This window comes from Protopterus annectens, chromosome 5.part1 (genome assembly GCF_019279795.1).
Source record: "Protopterus annectens isolate FY-2018-M chromosome 5.part1, PAN1.0, whole genome shotgun sequence".
NCBI lineage: Eukaryota > Metazoa > Chordata > Ceratodontiformes > Protopteridae > Protopterus > Protopterus annectens.
The window spans coordinates 449,871,695-449,893,849 of NC_056736.1; the positions used below are offsets into that span (position 1 = coordinate 449,871,695).

Here is a 22,155-nt window from a genome sequence, read left to right on the forward strand (position 1 = left end):
TGGAATGTGCTCCATGTCTTCCATTAATTAGGTGACCGGGTGTTGTGGGCTGCCTTGAAGGAATCAGTGGTGCTGTTCCTGTAATGGACACACTTGTGGCTTACATTGTCGAGAGGTGACCTTAAACTAGAAATCCTCTGTTGTATTCTTAGATGATTGTTTTACAGGCCTATCCGTGGAGGCACTCCCCTGCCAGTCATTTCTGCCTGTGGAGATCGGTATTCTGGTTAGGAATACATCGGAAGGTTCAGGTTACAGCCTTACTGTGTACGTACATTACTTGATGGTTGCTATGGTCTTCGTATTGCCATCTGCATAGCTGAGGATACAGTTGTTGCAGTGGTCTAGCAGATATCAGTGGTAGTGCTGCCATGTTGTTACTGATATGCTCTCCTACTCTTGTTGTACAACCCAGGAATCTTTCATTCTTGCCAGAGTACTATTTGGTTTGCATTCTTGCCACCTTGTAGAACAACCTAATTGCAAACCCTGCTGGCTGATACTTTAATGGCAGTTTGGTGAGCTCACCTGTCTTTTACCAAAGTTTTAGACACGGTACTTTATGAAGAAGACTTTGCATAAGCTAGGAGGAGCTGTGAGCAGTCCTCTTTGGCCTTATGATGATAAGAGAAGGACTTGCAATTATGGCCACTCCTAATTGTTTCTTTCAAGGGATCCCAGCTTAGCAGTAATGCCATTTCCATTGTTTACCCAGAAGAATGAACAGCAGACCATTGCAAATGCCATAGGAGGGAGTCAAAACCACTTGGGTGAGAAAACCTCTTCAGTTACTACAGCTGTGGACTAGTCTGGATAGAAATGATTCTACTAGTGGAATACCTTGTGGCCATAATGGAGCAGCTACCAGGATGGGAACTATTCTTCTTAATACCCAGTCAGTGCAGAGACAAACACATTTTGACTGAAACTAAGAAATTGGACTGGCAGGTAATTTTTATCTGAATGATTTTTTTCAGGAAGGGGAAAAATTGAGAGCCATGTTATTTTATAGGGGATACCCCGCTGAATTTCTTGAATTTCTTTGAGGTCAACTGGAAAAGAATGGAGGGAACAAATAAGCCACTTTTGAGTTGTTAATTGTGATGGATTTATACACCAGGATAGTAACGAAATTTCGGGAGAGTATGTATAGTTACGTACAATATTAATGCAAAACCTATAAAAGAGGATATTAAAAACAATTGGAAAGTTTTGGATATCATAGGTATGGATATGGAAAGACTAGCGGCCAGACCTATTGTGTTTTTTAGACATGACTAATTAACAATTTTGAAGTTAAGGAACATCCAGTCACCAGTGTGAAGACAGGAATGATGTTGGTGTGGCTTGGTGCTAAGGGGTTTGCTAGAATAACATGCCCCAGGAAATGTAATTGTGGTACCATGAAACTAGTCTACAATAGGAACTGTCCCTCATTTTACACTGGCAAAACTGAAGGGGGACTGAAAGAAAATATATGAGAGATGTCAAAAAGTAGGATTCCTGAAATGCATTTTGGAAACGCATCCAATAAATGATCACATTTTTTTGATTTTGCGGGCCAGAACCCTGGGGGGACCATGAAAGTTAAAACTTGAATGTAAGGAGGTTGAGTGGTAAATTAAAACCCATGCTATGGGACCCTGTGGTTTAAACAAAGCCATATGTCTTTCCTGCCATTTGAAAATAGGTTCATAGGTTGGTACTAGGCTATCAGCCTAGGGCCTATACAAGCCTAGCCAAACAATTCCCTGGGTATTTCTTCCCACAATATTTACTTCCCTGAACCCCTGTCTAGCAGGGCAACTGATGTGATCCCTGGGGTGAATTTCCCATCTCTCATCCAATTGTCAAGGTTCCTTTTGAAGAGGGCCAAGGAGGCACTCTGCTTGACATGTATGGGCAGTCTATTCCAGAGTATGGGGAGTCTCTGGGTCAGGAACCTGTCTCTCCAGCATGTTTTACTTATTGTGATGACAGGGTTTACATCCCAGGAGCATGTGGCTGTTATGGATTGGGATTTCTTTAAGTGGAGCATGTCCAACAGCTCAGGGTTTGACATGGCCTTGTATGTTAAGCAGAGATTGCCTCTGAGTAGACGATATGCTACAGAGTATTGCTGGAGTTTTTTTTAGACTGTCAGCATAGGGCATTTGCTTTAAGCCTGTGATTATTTTAGTGAGGTATTTCTGCCGCCTTTCCAGCTGTTGCAGATGTCTTGTGAGGTACATACCAAATGGGGCATTGTACTCTGTAATGGGTCTAATGAGGGATGTGTACAGTGGGACAATGACCCCCTTTTTTCTGGATGAAAAGCCCTTGGTGATGAGGTGTGCCACACAGAAAGATTTCCTGACTGTTGTGGCAATGTGGTTATCGAAGGTGAGACCACTGTCCACCTGTGTCCCTATGTCTCTCATCACACTTTCGGTGTTTAGTGTACTGCCATCTATGTGGTAATTCATGGGTACATGTTTTTTCCCCAAAGGGGATAACTTTACATTTCTTGGCATTAAGCTTGAGCTCATGGCTCTGGCACCAAGCATCTGTTTCTGTAAGGCCCTTTTGTAGAATATCCACATCACTTAGGGATTCAATAATGGCTCCCAGTTTGCAGTCATCTGCGAACTTTGTTATCCAGAGTCCCTTAGTGTTGGCCTGTACTTCAGAGAAGTAGATGCCAAACAAGAGCGGTCCCAGGACTGAACCCTAAGGTACTCCACTTGTCTATAGCTGGATTTGGAGTCTGCTACTTTTACAGTCTGGGTTCTATCAGTAAGCCAATTGACAACCCATCGAGTGACATAGGGATTTATGCCCAGCCTAGTAAGTTTATCTGTGATTCCAGAGTGGGGGATGGTGTTGAAGGCCTTGGGTAGGTCCAGATAAGCTGTGTGGACTGCCTTACCCTCGTCCACAGCTTTGGAGACTGATTCAAAGAAGTCAGTCAGGTTCCGGAGACAAGATCGGCCCTTCACGAACCCAAACTGGGTGGAGTTTAGTGTTTGAAGGTTGCCAATGTCTTTGTTTATAAGTTCCATGGTAATGCGTTCCACACCCTTGCAAATCAGGCTAGTCAGACTGATGGGACGGTAGTTCCTGGGATCCAATTTGGATTCCCCCTTGTGGAAATAACTGACCTTGAAAGTTGTCGGGTCATGAAGATGATTTTAATGTAATATAAAATGTAAATATACTTTAGTTTTACATTAATAGGGGTTAGATTTTCATGTATGTATATGTATGTATTGAAATAGAAAATTGTACTATGTTTTTAAGATGGGTAATTTGACTGTTACGGAGAAATTAAGGTGGGTGAGAGGGCATTTAACTCCTTGGCAATTTTAGATAATATACTCTGAAGAAGTCCTGTTATATGAGCAGGACAAGAGCGCTTTGTGTTTTTATGATCACCCAAACTAGTGTGAACTGTACTATTGGATCTGTGTATTGAATGAATTACTGCTACTGGAATGTATGGTTTTAGATAATACCACTGAACACCAGGAAATGTTCTTATCCATTGTTAGTTTCTTGTCTTGATTTTATTTTTTCAAGATGCTCTGTAATATCAATCTCCCCTTCCATTTCCGATATCACTGTGGCAGTGTGTACATGTAGGGCATCACTGTAGAAGTCAGCATGCTGCTAGACTTCCTGTGCTGCCACTCCATTCCTCTTGTGTGTAAGGGGAAGTTTTGATGAATGCATTTTGAATCTTTTGAAGACTGACATTTCTGTGCCCCTTCTGTCCATTCCTGATATCTGTGGCTCATTGAAAGGTTTAATGAAAAAGACCAAAACAAATTCTTGTTTCTCTGTAGTGACAAAAGAGTATCTACTTAGTTTCTCAAGAGATAAGTAAGACTGTAAACTCTCCCTGTCTTGGTCATTAGGTCTCCCAGCTATTGGTATGACATCTGGTTACACCTCATTGCTGCTACTTCAGATCCTTTAAGCCCACCAAGCCTTGTGATTGGGATATCAGAAGTGATTGAGGTTGTTGTGAAGCTTTCAAGTCAGGCAGACTGTGTCTCTAGTGAGAGAAACTTCATGTGAACAGAGTGACAGCTTTATCCACCATTACCTTGAAAGGCAGGATAAAGACCCCTGTACTGAATAGTGTGGTAGCTTAAAAGAATTTTGCATCTCTGACCATCTTTCCCTTCCCCGCATTGGGACTTGAATTTCATTACCTAGAGAGTTGCCTGTCCTTAGTTTAAGCCTACTGGTTTTGAGGCAGTATAATGTCTGCATCTTGGAAGTTTTGTCTGGTGGCCACCACTGTTCTTGCAGAATCTGTGAGCTCAAAGCCTTCATGTAAGTAACCGTATCTGCTCCCTCACAAGAATCCTATGTCTCTTATAACCAGCACATTTTTTATGCTAAAGTGATTTCTGAATTGTCAAAAAACAATTCTATTTGCTTTGCTAGGGCACAAATTAGAGAAGAGGGAAATCTACATCTCTTGCATGATGCACTGTCAGCTCAAGTTTAGGAAGATGAAAAAGCTCTCCTCCACCTCAAGAAAGGAGGGGCTAGTGGTTGAGTTTAACCCTTTGTGGTGGATTTGCCAGCTGTGTTTTTTCTGTTAGACAGCTCACTGTCCACTTGGGAAATCAAAGACCACTCTAGTTTAGCTGTGCCTGTGTGTCTCTCTGTTGTCAACACCTGTGCAGTAGTTACTTGCTGTTTAGGTCACATTTATCTCTCTCTAGTTGTTTGTACATGAGGGTAGAACACTGATCCATGTGGACATTTTGAAGTTCAGCTAAGAAAGGAAAAGTACAAATTAAAAGAGCCACTTATTAAAACATCAGTGTATAAAGAATCCAATGTAATGTACTGCTGAGATTAATACAGACTACCAGAAATAGACAAAAAGCTGAGTGTATACTTGCTTTATCCACAAGTACTAGGCTGGTAGTGTACTCTGAAGGTAGTTGCAATCTTTTTTTAAGTGTGTGGAAGAAATGGGTAGAATACGTAGGATGCAATAGAACTGGCAATGTGTAAATGTGTAGAGAAAGTAGGCAACAGTAACAAAATTCTCAATTAAGTGGAGAAGGAAGCACAGGTGGGAGAATGCAGGAAGAGGGTAAACCCAGATGTTTTAGATGCTGCAGGCTGTAGTTCACTTGGCTGTGAAGTGATATGATCATGTAATCTGGAGTAGGTGTGAAAATTGCTTTTAAAGCCGGTATGTTTAGTAAATTTTTGTAGAATGAGTTAAATTTCAGATTGGAAATCTAGTTCACTTGGCTCTGAAGTGATATTGTGTAATCTGGGGTAGGTGTGAAAATTGCTTTTAAAGCTGGTATGTTTAGTAATTTTTGTAAAATGAGTTACATTTCAGATTGGAAATCTGGGTTGTGCTTCAGGTTTCTGATATTGAGATGTGTGGAACCCCAGGTTTATAGACTTGGTATTCAAAAAGAGTAGTTTGCGCAGTGTGTCCACGCATGCACAGGAGGAATTTGGAGTGGAGGTACATTTTTTAGGGTGTGACCTGAACTTACATGCTCTTTAAGTGAGTCAACTTGCAACACATGGAAATGTCTTGCTTAAGGAAGACCTTTTATTGACTTCCTCAAGTCTTTCTGATGGAACCTAGTAGCTTGTTGAATCTTTTTCACAAATCATTATTCCCTTGACTGTAATGCCGAGAGTGTCAGTATATTTGTTTTCAGGGCTTTCATTTGTTCTGTGGAATGTCCTCTTAACTTGTCCCACCTTGATGGGTGTACAGCTTAGGGTTTCAACCCTGTTGTCCTGTCTAGAAGGTCCCATTGCTAGATAGAAAATGTTTTTGTCAGTTGATCTATGAATCCCTCCCTATTGATTTCAGATGCTCTTTCATTGTTCCTCTGGGGTTTCAGTATCTGTTAGAACAGATGCATTCCTGTTAGTTGATCTGTGCAACAGAATGGAGAAGGGTCCCCAGTGTTTAGAGTAGGTACATGCTTTCTCATTTGATTTGTGCGACTCACCTTGTGGGCTTTCATATGCCCTGTCATTGTTCACCTGTGTCCAGATAACTAACTTTTAGCTCTTGGGAGTTCACTGAGGCAGGTATATACTTGTATGTCCATTGAGTGTAGAGTGAAGTCTTTATTTCTTTGAAGTGTGACTGTATGTTGGTTGAGGTGAACTTATAGATGTGAAGTTGTTCAGTCTTGCCATTCATTCTTAACTGATGGGTTCGGAGCCAATCCCTCAGCTCTGGTACGGCCACATGCAAAGCTTGAGATCTTCCAGTAGCTCGAGGCCAAGCCCCCTATCCCATGATGCACTGTGAATTACCTCAGATCTAGTTTGTCGTGGCATCTGATCAGAGGTTCCAGTGAAAGCTCGGGCCAGTAAACTTTAAAAATTTTTCTATTATAGTATTTATATACTATTAGTAATTTTTGAACTTAGATAGCTCTTATAGCTCCATTGCAGTTTCCTTCCCGTGTGTTTATTATATTAGTATATATTTACTCTCTTTAAATATTTGGCCTCCTTATTTGGCCTAGTTATCTTTGAGCTGTGTGTGTGGTTGTTTAGATAGCTTTTTCTCTAGTAGTTAGTGTAGTATAACAGTTTTTGGATACTTTATCTCAGGCTCGTGTGTGTGTGTTTAGAGCCTATTGTTAATAATTTCACACTAATTGTTGATCCGCATGTGTTTAGTGTGTTATCATGGATGATAAGGACAAACATCCAAAGTCCTTTTTTAAAAAATGTTCGGACTGTAATCCGAAAATGTCAACTACTGATGGACATGTTACCTGCATATATTGTTTGGGGGCTATCCACTTGTAAGAATCTCATGCTGTCTGCCATTCCTTTTCTTCCAGGATTCTGTTAGAGAGGAGAAAGGAAATTAATGGACAGGGATTTGTTAAAACACCCTTTTCAAGAGGCATTGAGTGACCAGGATGTGGCTAGCAAATCTAAGTCCTCCAAGTCATCTGTTGAATCTAAGGACTCAAAACAGTCTAAAAAGTCAAAAAGATCTGATGACATTGGCTCCATAGGTTTTGGAGCCAACTGTCTTTTCTGTTCAGAGCCGGCACACAGCCTTGGAGCCGGTATCCGAAGTGCCTCAGTCACCATTACTCCATTCGGCACCATCTATTGTCATCTAGGCCATCTGTGGATTTGGATTGATTAGTGCAGAAGCTTCTCCAGGCAACCAGGTCTTGCTAAATTGTCTGTTCCGACCCAAGCGGTTTCCGAGCCAAAGATCACTACTCCTGCTTTGTCTACTCCTCCAAGCCATACTAGCCCTTCGAAGCCAGAAGAATCAGACCTGTTGATCGTGGAGCCGTTGAGGTCGAGACCAGTTCGTGTCCTCAGTTCCGTCCACTCTGACATCCTTGGTGCCAACCGTGGCTTTTAGCAGCTGACACACTAGTCTGATCCGGAGAGGATAGTCAAACCGACTTGGTGCCGACTCTCCCTCTCGGGGCTTCGGCTCGGATGAGCTCGGCTCCTACCTCCGGCTCTGAGCCCACTGCCTTAGTGCGGGGGGGGTTGACGGTTCCCTCGGATCCGTTGACTCCTTCCCATTGGAGCAATGGTGCCTTCAATGCCATGAGGAGAGCTTTGTCTCCCAAGACATCCTCTATTTCAGGCCTTGCTTCTTCATCCCCTAAAGCACCTGTCTGCCTCTGCTTCCATGATCCATGCTAAGTGTAGAGACACAGAGCCCTAGGTAGCCCTACAGGGTGGCCCCTGCTCTTCCGAGACCTCTCCAGAAGCCTCATACTGAGGAGGCTCCTAGGAAGAGATTGTGCAAGAGGAGACACTTGGACTCCCCACAGGAGTCTTTAACATCTGATACTAACTTGGATGAGTCAGAACGGTCCCCACAGTCCCCCTCTGAGGATATTTCCTTTGCTGAGATACTTGAGATCCTTAGGCAGAGGGGTGATTGGCAGTCCAAAAATCCTACTGAGGATGTCAGTTCTCCTGAAGGCTTTCGGGTCTCAACCCTCCACCTCTTGGGTGTGTCCGCCCTTCGATGAGCTCATGCAGTTGGTTTCTCAAAGGGTGTGGGAGTCGACGGCGTCTATGGAGTCTGTCCCTAGGAGGCCTAACAAATTTATATCAGCCCCACTAGACAAAACATTCTTGGCCAAAAGGAGTTCCTGTTGATGCCATGGTGGTGGTGCCAGCCACCAAAAAGGAAATGTCTGAGACTTCGTCTATCCAATTTCCTAATAGAGTCTCTAGGATTATGGATAGATATGGGAAACTCATCTTTAGCTTAGCGAATTTTGCACTGCGTTCATTGAACTACTTAACCCATTTTACTAGGTTGCAAAGAGATCTCCTTAAGGAGTTGGAAGATACTGTTCAGGGTACAGTAGCTCCGGTAGCCTCTAAAGTTTGCTGCCCAGCTTTCTCCCCTAAATTCTGTTGTCAACTCATCCATACTTCTCATGTATGCAGCTGATAGAATGAGTTGGGCATTGGGAAGAGGAATCGATCTTAGAAGACATTCCTGGATGCGCTTGTGTTCCTTCAAAGAGCCCTTCAAGTCATCCTTCGTGAACACTCCCTTTGATGGCTCATCCCTTTTTGGGCCTAAAGTGAAGGAAACCTTGACCAGGTGTGAACAGGAGTGAAAGACTGTCTGCCATCAGTGTCCATTTTTCCATCCCTACCCGACCTTATCCCAAAGGTGAAAGGGGAGGGGAAAATGTGGTTGTGGAAAGCCCAAGGAGACACACTTGGTGACCCCCCCTCCAGGGGCAGAAGAGGGGAGTAATAATGGAAGATTTCGCCGTTGCAGTAGAGGGGGTCTGCAACACCAGGGTGACAGAGATTAGTTCTCTGGGCAACCCTACCAGCGCTCCTGAAAGGAGGCCCGACTGTCCTGCTGTGGAGGCAGTCAGGGGTCGCTTGTCTTTGTACCCAGACACCTGACTAAAAATAAAAGACAGCTGGGTACAAAGTATTCTTTCCAAAGGGTACTTCATACCATTTGCCACACCTCCTCTGGCCATGAGGAAAATCCCAGACGTTCCACCCAGTTGCAGGGGAACAGGCAACTGTAGAGGTCCGAAAGTTGTTACAAAAAAAGTCATCCAGCCAGTCCCAGCAGACCAAACAGGATCCGGAACTTACTCAGGATTCTTTTTGATTCCAAAGAAAACAGGACTGGAGACCCTGTTTGGACCTCAGCAGACTCAACCAATATGTAAAGAAAGAGAAGTTCCGGATGGTCACGCTTCAGTCTATACTTCCCTTCTTAGGGAAAGACAATTGGATGTGATTAATAGAACTCAAGGATGTGTACTACCACATAAAGATGGCCAGGCCATCCAGAGATCACCTGCGTTTCTGGCTGGGAGCCAGTCATTATCAGTTTTGAGCCCTGCCCTTTGGTCTCACTACAGCCCTCAGTGTGTTCACCAAATGCATGGCAGTGGTCACGGCTCACCTGAGGCTTCTAGGATTCCAGGTGTTTCTGTACCTAGACAATTGGCTCCTTACCTCCACCAGGTATCAACTGTTTCAGGCAAAGGGAGTACACTCTGTCACTTTGCAGTCATCTAGGCATTACAGTCAACTCAGAATAGTCTGCCTTGTCACCATCGCAGCATATCGTTTTTATCGGAGCAGAGCCTTAGACACCACAACTCTAAGGCTACCAATGGAAAGGGTCTTCTTCATCAGCATGTCAGCACATTGGTATCAAAAGACAGAGCACCAGCTTCAGAAGTTCTGAAAGTATTGGGTATGATGTCAGCAGCAATCCTGGCCATACCATTAGCAAGAATGCATATGCGGCTCCTTCAGTAGCTATTTACTCAATGGTCTTACCAGGAACTGGACCACACAATATTGATTACAAGCTCTTGCAAGAAAGACCTCCAGTGGTGGTTGACATCTCTTCATGTCACCATAGGACGCCCCTTTGTTCTACCCCCTCCAGTAGCCATTGTGACCATGAACGCTTCCCTGATTGGGGGGGGGGGAATTTTCAGGGAAAGACTGCCCAAGGCACATGGACCGATCAGGAGTCACATTTCATATCAATAGACAGGAGATGAAAACAGTACTTTTGGCATTGCAGTAACTTGCTGGACTCTCTTCCTCTAGGAACAATTGCGATTCAGACAGACTGTCAGTAGTCTGGTATTTGAACAAACAAGGGGGAACCAGATCTTAACTCCTTTGCCAAGAAGCCCTCAGAGTTTGGCAGTGGGCTGTTTCCTCCCAGCACTTTCTGTTGACAACGCACATCCCGGATAGATCCAATGTGACAGCAGACAAACTAAGCAGGGCAATCCTATTGCCACACAAGTGGTCCCTCAAGAAAGAGATTGCGGACAGGATTTTCCACAAATGGGGCAAGCCTTGCTGCGACATTTTGCCAGTCACATCAACTCAAAATGCAGAAGCTACTTTGCCCTGATTCCCCCCCCCCCCCGGGAGAAGCCCCGAGGGATGCACTCATACACTATTGCCTCCCGGGTCTCCTCTATGCTTTTCCACCAATACCATTGATACCCAAGTTTCTACAGAAAGCAAAATCCCTGGAAAGGACCAACATTCTTATAGCCCCTCATTGGCCTTGGCAGATTTGGTTCCCATTCCTTCAAACTCATCTCTTGAAGGATCCCTGGATTCTGGACCCAGTTCCAGATCTCCTGGCACACCCGTCGGGGCACCTTCATCACTCTCTGCAGTCATTGAAGCTGACAGCTTGGCTGCTCCAGTTCCCCTCATAGCCAGGCTTCATAACCTTTCCAGTGAGACGAAACAAATCCTTTTTGTCTTCCCACAAGCCCTCCACTAGAAAATAGTATCTTAGTAAGTGGAAGAGATTTTCCATGTGGGCCTCTAAAAATATAATTAATCCTTACCAAGCCCCAATGACATCCATATTAGAATTTTTGACTATGATCTTTAACAAAGGAGCGGCAGCAACAACAGTTCGGGTTTTTGGCTGCTATTTCTAATTTTCATCTTGGAGTTGACGGTTTATATATGTCCCACAAGTTATCCAAAGCTTTTCTCAAGGAGACATTTCATATGAGACCACCTGTGAAAACTCCCTATTCTCTGTGGAATCTAAATTTTATGCTTTCACGTATGATTCTCCCTACCTTTGAACCAGCATCATCTTGTGACCTCAAAGTTTTTGTCATGGAAAACCATTTTTCTGGTAACTATTACTTCTGCCCGCAGTGTCAGAGCTTCAGGCTTAGTCTATCAACCCTCCTTATTTGATTTTTCATGCTGACAGAGTATCACTTAGGACAACTCCTTTTTTGCCCAAAGTTTGTTCAGAAACCAATATTAACCAAGTTATTGAGTTACCAGTTTTCTTCCCTAATCATTCCAACAAATTAGAGTATATGCTGCACCAACTTGATGTTCACAGACGGCTCAGATTTTATTTGGATAGAACAAAAGATTTCAGGAAATCGGACCAGATTTTTGTTCTTTTCTGTGAATCCAGGAAAGGTAAACCAGTGGCTAAAACAACTCTGTCTAAATGGTTATTTGGTTGTATCACTTTTGCCTATTCATCTGCTAATATGCCCTTGCAACACAATATTAAAGCTTACTTAACCAGAGCAGTTTCTACATCCACTGCATTTTCAGGCAAACTTCCCCTTGATAGCATTTGTGCAGTAGCCACTTTGTCAAAACCTAATACCTTTTTCACTCATTACAAAGTGGATAAAGGCCTCCAGGGATAGAGCATCCTTTAGGGTGCCACGGTTCTGAAAAATGTACTCCCATGAGCCACCAGAGATTGATGGTGCTTGGGACGCTTCCCATCAGTTAAGAATAAACGGCGAGATTGAACAACTTCACATTAAGAAGTTATGTACTCACCATAACGTTCCATGTGAGTTGTTCATCTCGCCTTCGTTCTTATGTCCCTCCCTCCTACCTCCTCCTAGCTGATAGTTGACCTAGATGTTGCTTCATCCTGGTTGCTCAATGTCTTCTTCCCTTCTATAGGGGAATAACTATTATTATGGTTATAGTATACGCAGCAGACAAGATCTGAGGTAATTTGCAGTGCACCATTGGCTAGGGGGCTTGGCCTCGAGCTTTGCATATGGCCGTACCGGAGCCGAGGGATCTGCTCCGAACCCATCAGTTAAGAATGAAGGCGAGATGAACAACTCACATGGAACGTTACGGTGAGTACATAACTTCTTAATGTTAAGTTGTCAATCTCGCCTTCATTCTTGCTTGATGGGTTCGGAGCCGATCCCTCGGCTCCGACTCGGCACTTGCTTTAGCTCGAGAACTCCTTTTACCAGCTCGAGGCAGCCCCATATCCCATGATGCAAGGCAGGAAGTACCCAGATCTCGTTTGCCGCTTCGCTTGGGAGGTCTTCTCTTTACCAGCTCCTGGTAAGTAATTCACATTTGTGACATTTAAGCCCCTTTTTAGTTAAAAACTAATTTGTTTTCATAGTTTAACTTTAAATTTAACTTTTTCTGACAGAATTCCCTGTCTCTTTTGAATGTTTTTAGTCAGTTAATTCCCTATCCCATCCCCCCCCTGTTAGGGTGTGTGTGTTGGTGTTTTTTACTAAATACCTTTTGGTATTAGTTTAATTTAATTGGACTGGTGTGTGTGTGTTGTGTTAAGGCACCATGTCTAAAGAGAGGGTTTCAGGTTTTAAGAAGTGTGACTCGTGCTGTCAGAAGATGTCTCTGACAGACGGTCACACTTCTTGCCTGTACTGTTTGGGCCCTCTTCACCTGCAGGACTCCTGTGCTATTTGTCACTCCTTCAGCCAGAGAGTCCTGCAGGAGAGAATAAGTTGATTCTCAGGGGTCTTCTTAAGCCGGAGGGCTCTCCGGCTAAGTCGGCCCCTCAAAGTCAACTAAACCTGCCAAGACCCAGGCTTCTGTTTCCAAGCCTGTGGCCTCGGCTCCGACTCGTATAGAGTCGAGATCGCCTCGGCTGGAGCCGATTCTGATCCACTAAGCTTTCGGCGCCCGATGGCTATCGGTGCGAATCTGCTTTGACCACTGTGGTGTCGGTTCCAACCGCTCCGACACCACGTGGCATGGGCATCGGTGTCGGCTCCGATCGGCTCCCCCACCCATGTGGCACAGGCATCGGGGTCGGCCCCCATCGGCTCCGACACCGTTACTTTTGGCTGTATCGGCTCGGTTGGAGCCGATACATCGAGACTCTGTCGGCTCCGAGAAATCGGTGCCGACAGGATCAGTAATATCGGCTCCGATGGTCCATTCCAGGAAGAGATCGAGGTCTCCTTCCTTGGAGCCGATACTTTCGCCCGCCTCGCCTCTTCTATCAGAGCGGAGCCATCGGAGCCGATCTTCAAGGTCATCCAGGTTGTCAGATCATGACCTAGAGAGAGTGGTCAGTAGATTGCTCAAGTCACAGGTACTGGCCCAAATGCTACACAGTCCGTCTCAGCAGACGACTGTTGGTCCACACCCGTTACAGTTCCTCCTTCAACTCTACCCCAGAGCTTGGAGTTGGAGTCTTCGGCTTGGTTACTGCTACGGCTGGAGGACGGATACCCCTTCTGTTCCTTCAGCCCCTACTCTTATCTCCTCTTCCTTAGAGGGATTCGTGGTCGGGCTTCCATGGTCTCCTCCGAGGGGTGAGTGGCATCGGACCCTTGTCCGAACCGCTCTTCCCTTGGAGCCTCGGCCTTGGTGAGCTCGGCTCCGACATCTGCCTCGGAGACTTCCCTTCGGTGGCCCCTGGAGTTCCTAGCTCTTGAGCGGGGCCTCTCGGACCTGCCTGGGAGGGAGCATTCGAGGTGATGAAGAGTGTACTGGCCACTAGTATCAGTCAGCAGTCTCTTCCCGTAGCTCCTCCCTCTATTGTACCTGTTGACATCTCTGCCACTTCTCTTGCTACAGGACCCAGAGATCCTCCGCCTCAGGTTTCCCCATTGGGAATTTCCCCTCTTCCGAGGATTCTCCTGATGTTTGGGAGATCCTCCTAGGAAGAGGACTTGTAAGAGGAAGCATGTAGACTCCCCGAGTCTGTCACTTGGATACTGACTTTGATGAGTCAGAGGGATCCCTAGATCCCCTCTGAGGATGTCTCCTTCTCAGACATCCTAGAACTTCTGAAACAGAGGGGAAACTGGCCCACCAACAATCCCTCTGAGGATGAGTCAGTATACCTAGAGGCATTTGGATCTCGGCCCTCCACCTCCTGGGTGTCTCCGCCTTCGACCCCTTATGCAGGTTATTGCTCGAAGGCGTGGACAGCTCCTGACTCTGTAGAGCCAGTCCCTAGGAGGCCTTCTAAATTTATAACTGCCCCTAGTGACAAACAATTCCTTACCAAGGGTGTCCCGCTGATGCCATGGTGGTGGCTGCGGCCACCAAAAGGAACTTGCAGATCCTTCTGTGCCCGTCCATCCTCCTAATAAGGACTCTAGGACCATGGATAGGTACGGCAAGCGGATGTTTTCCTCAGCGACCTTTGCTATCGTTGCTGAATTATCTTTGTCACTTCACCAGACTCCAGAGAGATATCCTGAAGGAGCTGGGAGAAGTAGTTCAGGATCCTACAGCTGCAGGGGCCCAAGAAAGATTGCTTCGCAGCTAGGAACCCTCAATTCCATTGCTAACTCCTCCATGCTAATATCTTATGCTGCTGATGGAGCGAGTAGAGCCGCAGGCACAGGTGTGGCTCTTAGACGCCAAGCCTGGATGCGGCTATGTGATTTTGCGGATCCCTTTAAGGCGTCCTTCACAAATTCTCCCTTTGATGGGTTAGCTTTGTTTGGCCCTCAGGTGAAGGAAACCTTGACCAGGTGTGAGCAGGACGGCAAGACTCTTTCTGCTGTTGGAGTCCGTTTTCCACCCCTTCTAGGCCTTATCCCAAAGGACAGAAGGGTGGGAAAATGTGGTTCCGTAAATCCCAAGGAGTCACGCCGGATTCACGTGGTCAGTTTACCCCTAGAGGCAGAGGGGGTAACAACAACAGACGCTCTAGAGGCAGAGGGGTCCAAGAACCAGGGCAACAGGGAGTCTCTTCCTGAGAAGCCTTTTCAGCATCCCTGAGGTGTTGCCCGGCTGTCCCTCCTTGGAGGCAGTCGGGAAGATTATCACTGTACCCAGAAGCCTGGCATTCCCTCACTCAAGACAGATGGGTACAGTCGATCATATCCAAGGGTTACATAATTCCTTTCGAGGAAAGTCCCTTCCCCTCAAGTTCCCTTCCAGATGTACCACCCGGTCTAAGGGACATTGCAGAGTCAGAAATCGCAAAACTACTGCAAAAAAGAGCCATTCAGCCAGTTACAATAGACCATTCAGAGCGCGGGATCTACTCAAGGTTCTTTTTGGTCCCCAAAAAGACGGAGACTGGAGACCAATATTGGATCTCAGCAGACTCAACAAGTCTGTCAGGAAGACAAGATTCGAATGGTCACTCTTCAGTCAATTCTGCCCTTCTTACAGAAGGACAACTGGATGTGCTCAATAGATCTTCAGGATGCGTACTATCACATCAAAATTCACAGATGCTCCAGGAGATTTCTCCGCTTTCGGCTGGGGTCCAGTCATTTCCAGTTCAGAGCCCTGCCCTTTGGTCTCACTACAGCCCCCAGAGTGTTCACCAAATGCATGGCAGTGGTCACGGCTCACCTGAGGCGTCAAGGATTCCAGGTGTTTCCATATCTCGACGACTGGCTCCTGTCAGCCACCACCAGGCATCAGCTTATACAAGCCAGGGATTACACAATAGACCTTTGTTCTCATTTAGGCATCTCAATCAACTTTGAAAAGTCATCCTTATCGCCCTGCCAGTCTATTACCTTCATAGGCAAATTTAGACACTGTTAGGATGTCAGCTACCCTTACAGAACAAAGAGTTTCAGACATTCAGACTCATGTCAGGATCATTCTGGCCAGCAAGAAAGTACAGGCCAGAATGGTTCTAAAGGTATTAGGTCTCATGGCTGCGGCCATTACTCTTCTTCCCTGGCTCGATTCTACATGCCTCCTTCAGTGGATGCTGTTCACACAGTGGTCATACCAGCAATTCCCAATCGTCACCAGATTCTGGTGACACAGACATGCAAACAACATCTTGCTTGGTGGATCACATCGTCTCAGGTTCACCAAGGCAGGTGCTTTGTACCCCGTCCCGATAGCCACTGTCACCACGGATGCCTCCCTGATCGGGTGGGGGTCATTATCAGGGCAGGATGGTTCATGGACGTGGCAACGTTCGAGTACCATCTGCACATAAATGTCCTGGAGATGAGAGCAGTGCTTTTAACGTTGCAAGCCCTCAACGACTTTCTTCCCGTAGGGACAATTGCAGTCCACACAGACAACATGTCTGTAGTTTGGTATATCAACAAACAGGGCGGAACCAAGTCCTACCCCTTGTGTCGAGAAGCGCTCAGACTTTGGCAATGGGCGATCTCCTCTCATCGGTTTCTGGTAGCAACGCATATCCCTGGGAAAACCAACATTATAGCGGACAGATTGAGCAGAGCTATCCTCATGCCTCACGAGTGGTCTCTCAAGCAATCTATAGCGGAAGAGATTTTTCTGGAATGGGGTCGCCCATGTTGCGATCTTTTTGCTACTCCCCAAAACAGCAAATGTCCAGACTTCTTCAGCCTCTTCCCTCTATCAGGCCATCCCCCCAAAGACGCTCTGACCCAGGATTGGCCCCAGGGACTTCTTTATGCCTTCCCTCCATTTCCTCTGATCCCTCAGGTGATCCAGAAAGCTACCGTTTTGAGAGCCAAATTGATTCTCATTGCCCCTTACTGGCCTCGACAAGTTTGGTTCCCGTTCCTCCATCGTCACCTGTTGGCGCAGCCGTGGCATCTGGACCCAGTGCCAGATCTACTGATTCACCAATCCGGTCAGCTGCACAGGTCAATTCCTTCTCTCAACCTCACAGCATGGTTGCTCCACTTCCTTCCTTAGCCAGGCTTCCTTTGATCTCTAACCCAGTTAGAGATATCATAGTAGCTTCACTAAAATCCTCTACCAGGAGGATTTACACAAGCAAATGGATACGTTTCTCTTATTGGGCTAAGGCCCAAAATATTGATCCTTTCACTGCCCCTGTTCAGGCAGTTCTGGACTTCTTAGCAGAGATTTTTAATGCAGGCTCCTCTTCTTCAACAGTCAGAGTTCAGTTGGCTGCTATTTCTAATTTTCATGTCGGGATAGCAGATCATAATATTATGTCCCATAGACTCTGCAGGGCCTTCTTGAAAGGAATTTTCCTACTAAAACCTCCAATCAGGAATCCTCCTCCTCAGTGGGATCTAAATTTGGTGCTGACATCATTGATTCTTCCCCTTGAGCCAGCTGTTTCTTGTTCCTTGAAATATCTTTCTTGGAAAACTTTATTCCTAGTGGCTATTACATCTGCCAGGAGGGTGTCGGAACTTCATGCTCTTTCAGTTCGACCCCTATTTGATTTTTCACAAAGACAGAGTATCTTTGAGAACTAATCCATCCTTTTTACCTAAGGTCGCTTCAAAAACAATCTGAATCAATCCATTGATCTCCCGTATTCTTTCCTAACTATTCAGATAGAGCTGAACAAAAGCTACATTATCTTGACGTCCACCGTCAGCTCAGATATTATTTGGACAGAACAAAAAAATTTAGAAAATCTGATCAACTTTTTGTTTCCTATGCGGATAATAAAAAAGGCCTTCCTGTTTCTAAAGTGACTTTGTCCAGATGGCTTTCTTCGGTCATCACTGAAATTTATACGATCAGGGGAAAACAGCTATGCTCAAAACCTAAAGCACATTCAGCTAGGAGTTTAGCTACTTCTACAGCTTTTCAAGCTAGACTGCCTTTGGATACTATTTGTGCAGCGGCCACTTGGGCCACTCCTCACACTTTTGTTTCCCATTACAAATTGGACTTGGCCTCCAGGGACAGAGCCAGTTTTGGCTCTACAGTCCTCAAGAGTTTGTTCCATTGAGCCACCCAGGATAGAGGTGCTAGGACGCGGTCCCATCAAGCAAGAATGAAGGCGAGATTGACAACTTAACATTAAGAAGTTATGTACCTACCATAACGTTCCATGTTAGTTGTCTTCTCTCGCCTTCTTTCTTGCGACCCTCCCTCCTTCCCCTGGCCTGGACAGACCTTGTATAAGAAACTATTATGCTAAGACCATTCAGACCTGGTCCTTTTTCCATCTGTAAGTTTCTTCTTCCTTTGGGAAGTTTTGTTTATGCTTGGTGTTATTGCCCTTTTGTCAACAAACGAGATCTGGGTACTTCCTGCCTTGCATCATGGGATATGGGGCTGCCTCGAGCTGGTAAAAGGAGTTCTCGAGCTAAAGCAAATGCCGAGGTGGGCCGAGGATCGGCTCCGAACCCATCAAGCAAGAAAGAAGGCGAGAGAAGACAACTAACATGGAACGTTATGGTAGGTACATAACTTCTTATTTTGAGTGGTGGGCATGTTTATACAGGCAGCGCAGAATGTTACATCATGTATTAGAGCACCCACCACCATGATTCCCCCTGTCTGCAGGAACATTTGAAAAATTAATGCTGAAATGTGAATGGTGGAGAGTTTTTGTTCATGGCGAGTATCTCACCCAGCTGTGTTTAACTATTTCTGTAAGTAGAGCTTTTCTCCCTGGGTCGCCCCTGCTGACAGGCATTGCCTATTTTGACCTGCCCAAGTAGCAAACAGAATAGTGTGTAATATAGTACAATAAGCATTATCTTGCTGCAGTTCATAATGTGGTTTGCAGTTGACATTGTCCCTGCTTGATTTATTTGCTTCATTTTGTTTACTTGTGTCTTTTTAAGAGTTTCTAGTGCAGTGGTATTTTAATGAGCAATCTTAAATTTCTGCATCAGTAGACTGGCAAAATTTTAAGTGAGGTTGGTTCATGCAAGATCTGAAACATGCAGTCAGCTGTTAGGTTTGTCGTAGTTGCTAGGCTTGCAGTCCAGGAGATTGAGACTAGGCTATTTATCCCAAAACATTGTCTGGTTAAGTGGCTTGTTCAAGGTGTCACAATAGACCAATGGAATCAAACACTCTACAAGAAGCAGCTCATTACCAGTTCACAGCTTTAATCCTCTGCACCAACTGTCACTCTTGACAGTGTGATACTGAAATTTTGTTAAGGTTAGTTTTATATGTTACTTTATTTTTTCATTGAGATTGCCAAACTAATACTGGATATTTGTTTGGTGCAGTGGACTTGTTCCTAGTCCCTACTGTTACTAGGAATTTAATTCCTGCTGACATTGCTGTGGATGTAGGTGCCTCCATGGGTTCCCAGGCACCCTGGAGGTTACCTGTTAAGTTCACTCCAGAGGGTCTACTGTTTGAAGTACACTTGAGTGGACAGCTGATGAGCATAAGTCTTTGTCATGGGCTAGAAAAGCTGTCTGGAACGCTCTTTATCAACTTCACCTACACAGGAGTCAGGGATGCTTCCCTATGGCCTTTTCTTAGGATGAGAGCTGGTTGGGGTCCCAGCCAGTATTTCTTAATTCCATAATTGCTTGCTGATCCTTATTCTTTGCTGGTATAATCAGGAGCAAACACGTTCACTAACAGGTAAATTCTTACGTTCTACTTCTGATAATGCAAACATAAGGTTAAATTGTATGTTTAGAGACATAGTAATGCTGTGCTTTCCTTGCAAATTTCAGAAATGTGTTCTTTGTTTTTATGTACAGTTTTGGAAAGTTTGTTTGACAGTGTTGCCATACATTTCATTATATGTAAGCAGTGTCGCTTAGTTGTGCTGTAGTTGTTGAGTGGTTGTTTCTTCTTATAGGCAGCAACCCCAACACGCACAATAGCAGCAACTCCTATTCAGCCACTTCCACAGAGCCAGTCAACACCAAAGCGAGTTGACACCCCCAGCTTAGAGGAACCCAGTGACCTTGAGGAGCTAGAGCAGTTTGCCAAAACATTTAAACAGCGAAGAATCAAACTTGGATTCACTCAGGTAACACAAAGATTTATTTCAGGTTTTTGATCATCATTTTTATGTTCTTTAAAATATTTCTCCATTAAGATCTCTTTCAATTCTAGAAATTGCTATTTTTAACTTGACATTTTAAACTTTTGGGGCTTATTTAGCAGTGTTTAATTTGGATATTTTTGGTAATTGGGAAGTGTATTCCTTGGGCAGAATCTATGTTGTGTGAATCCTTATACACTTTTATATACTCTGTGGCAATTTACCTGGCAATTTTTTTATTTAGCAGTTCACTTTGGGGAAAGTATCTCTCTAGCAGTGGAATTTGTATACTTATTTGTGCTGGAAATCTGCGACTTTTTGAAGGTTTGTGTACTGCTTATATACACTGAATGACAATTTACCTTCTGACACACTGTCCAAAGTTGGTTATTGGCAAGTGAGCCCTTCCCTACAGTGTGGGGCTCAGTCTGTATCAGCTGATGGTAGGTGAGACTGCAGTGGCCATTACTGGTTCCTCAGAACACTTACTGGCTTATTTGAATCCCTCTGATGTAGCCTTTCTGGCCAGCTGTTCCAGCACCAAATGCGGGCATGGCAGAACCATTCAGTTTAGGCTTGGGAAATATCCTGGAGGGGTCGTCTTGGAGTGACCAGAGAATGAGACCTCTTGCTCAGGATGATATGCCTTTCCCTACTCTCTCCTGTCTTTCTCCAAGGATATATCTAGGAAAAAGAAACCGTTAATCATTCTGATTAACAGCAAAATGTTTTTTGTTTGTAAAAATGATATTGCATTGCCCAGGAGTGAGTTGGACTGTCAGTACTAGGTACCAAGTACCTCCTCCTCCATGTTGATGTTCTTCGTCTTCCATTGCTGCAGTCCTTACTATTGGGTATAGTCCGCATCCAGTCGGCCCGAATACCAGAGTATAAGGCTGACGTCGGTCAGGGCGCATTAGACTGACGTCAGTACGTCAGGGTACTAATGCGCATGACCGGCGTCATATCCTCAGTCTTTTTTGCCGCGTGATCCGATGCAGAAGCAGTTTTGCGAGTGCAGGTTGGCGTTCTGAAATATTTCCGAAACCGGAGTTTCAGACCGAATCAGAGTTGGCTAAGTACCCCGTTGGGGAACATTTTGGTTTTTTCTTGCCTCAGTATTTAACCGGATGTCAGAAAAAGTGAATAACTGTATTTCTTGTGGGAAACAAATACCTCATAGGGATTACCATACATTATGTATACCTTGTTTAGGGCCTGAGCACGACGTTGTTGGTTGCCGCTCTTGTGCTAAGTTTAACAAACGCACTATTAAGAGGAGGTTAGACTGTGCCAGATTAGTGTTTGGGAAGCGTTGCAATTATAAAATGCCGTCCGGATGCTCCGCGCCGCTTCAACCAAGAAGCTCAAGGACAAAACATCGAAGCCTAGGGTTGATGAACCGGCAGTCCGAGACGCCGGTCCTTTAGATGGCTCAGTGGAGCCAGAGGTTTTGCCAGGAGTTTCTATAGAGTCTCAGGCAGAAACTTTACTGTTACAGGATGTACCCTCTCAGGAGGCAGGCCAGGCTGAGGGGCTTCTCAGGTAACTATTCTTCCCTCTCTTCCCAAAGTAGTTAGAGCCTCTCCTTCTGTTGCCAAAACTTCTTTTAGAGGTAGGCCAACTTCAGCTTCAGTAGGGGCTTCTCCTAGCCTTCGGGTTCTGTACCTAAGAAACATATGCTTAAAATGGCAGAAGATTTGATTACTATGATTAGAGGTTCTATGGGCCCTCCTGATAAGAGGCCTAGAGTGGAACCAGAGTTTGACAGTTTTGAACAGGGTTCCGGGCTTCTGAATCTTCTGGAAGATCTGCAGGAGTATCCTCATTATTCTGATTCTGATGTGGATGATGCCACTCCTTCGGCTTCTCCTCCTGAGGATTTTTCATTTTCAGAGACTCTGCATTCCATGAGGGAGCACTTTAAATGGGAAGGCCAGGATTACTCTGATTCCAGGAAGAGGCTTAGGGAATTCTTGTTTTACCCCAGCATAGGCCCTTAGCTATACCTCCTGTGTTGAATGTGGTGGAAGATGTTTTGCAGAGGCTTCCTGAACCCTGATTCTTTGCCTCCTGCTCCTGTTAAACCTGATAGGTACTATAAGGTTGCCGATGCCCATAAGTATTTGTTTAGGAGTCCTAGGGCGACCCAGAAACTGTTTCTCAGGGGCCTAAAGGTGTTAAAGCCTCTGTGA

General features: G+C 45.1%; 1 protein-coding gene across 1 annotated transcript in view; it reads left to right on the plus strand.

Moving 5' to 3' along the window:
- Positions 1-22,155, plus strand: part of POU2F1 (POU class 2 homeobox 1) — a 1,264,626-nt gene that overhangs the window by 444,223 nt on the left and 798,248 nt on the right. Inside the window, exon 8 of the mRNA XM_044073100.1 lies at positions 19,772-19,945. Coding sequence (XP_043929035.1) covers positions 19,772-19,945 — 174 coding nt within the window. The remainder of the gene's footprint in view (positions 1-19,771; positions 19,946-22,155) is intronic.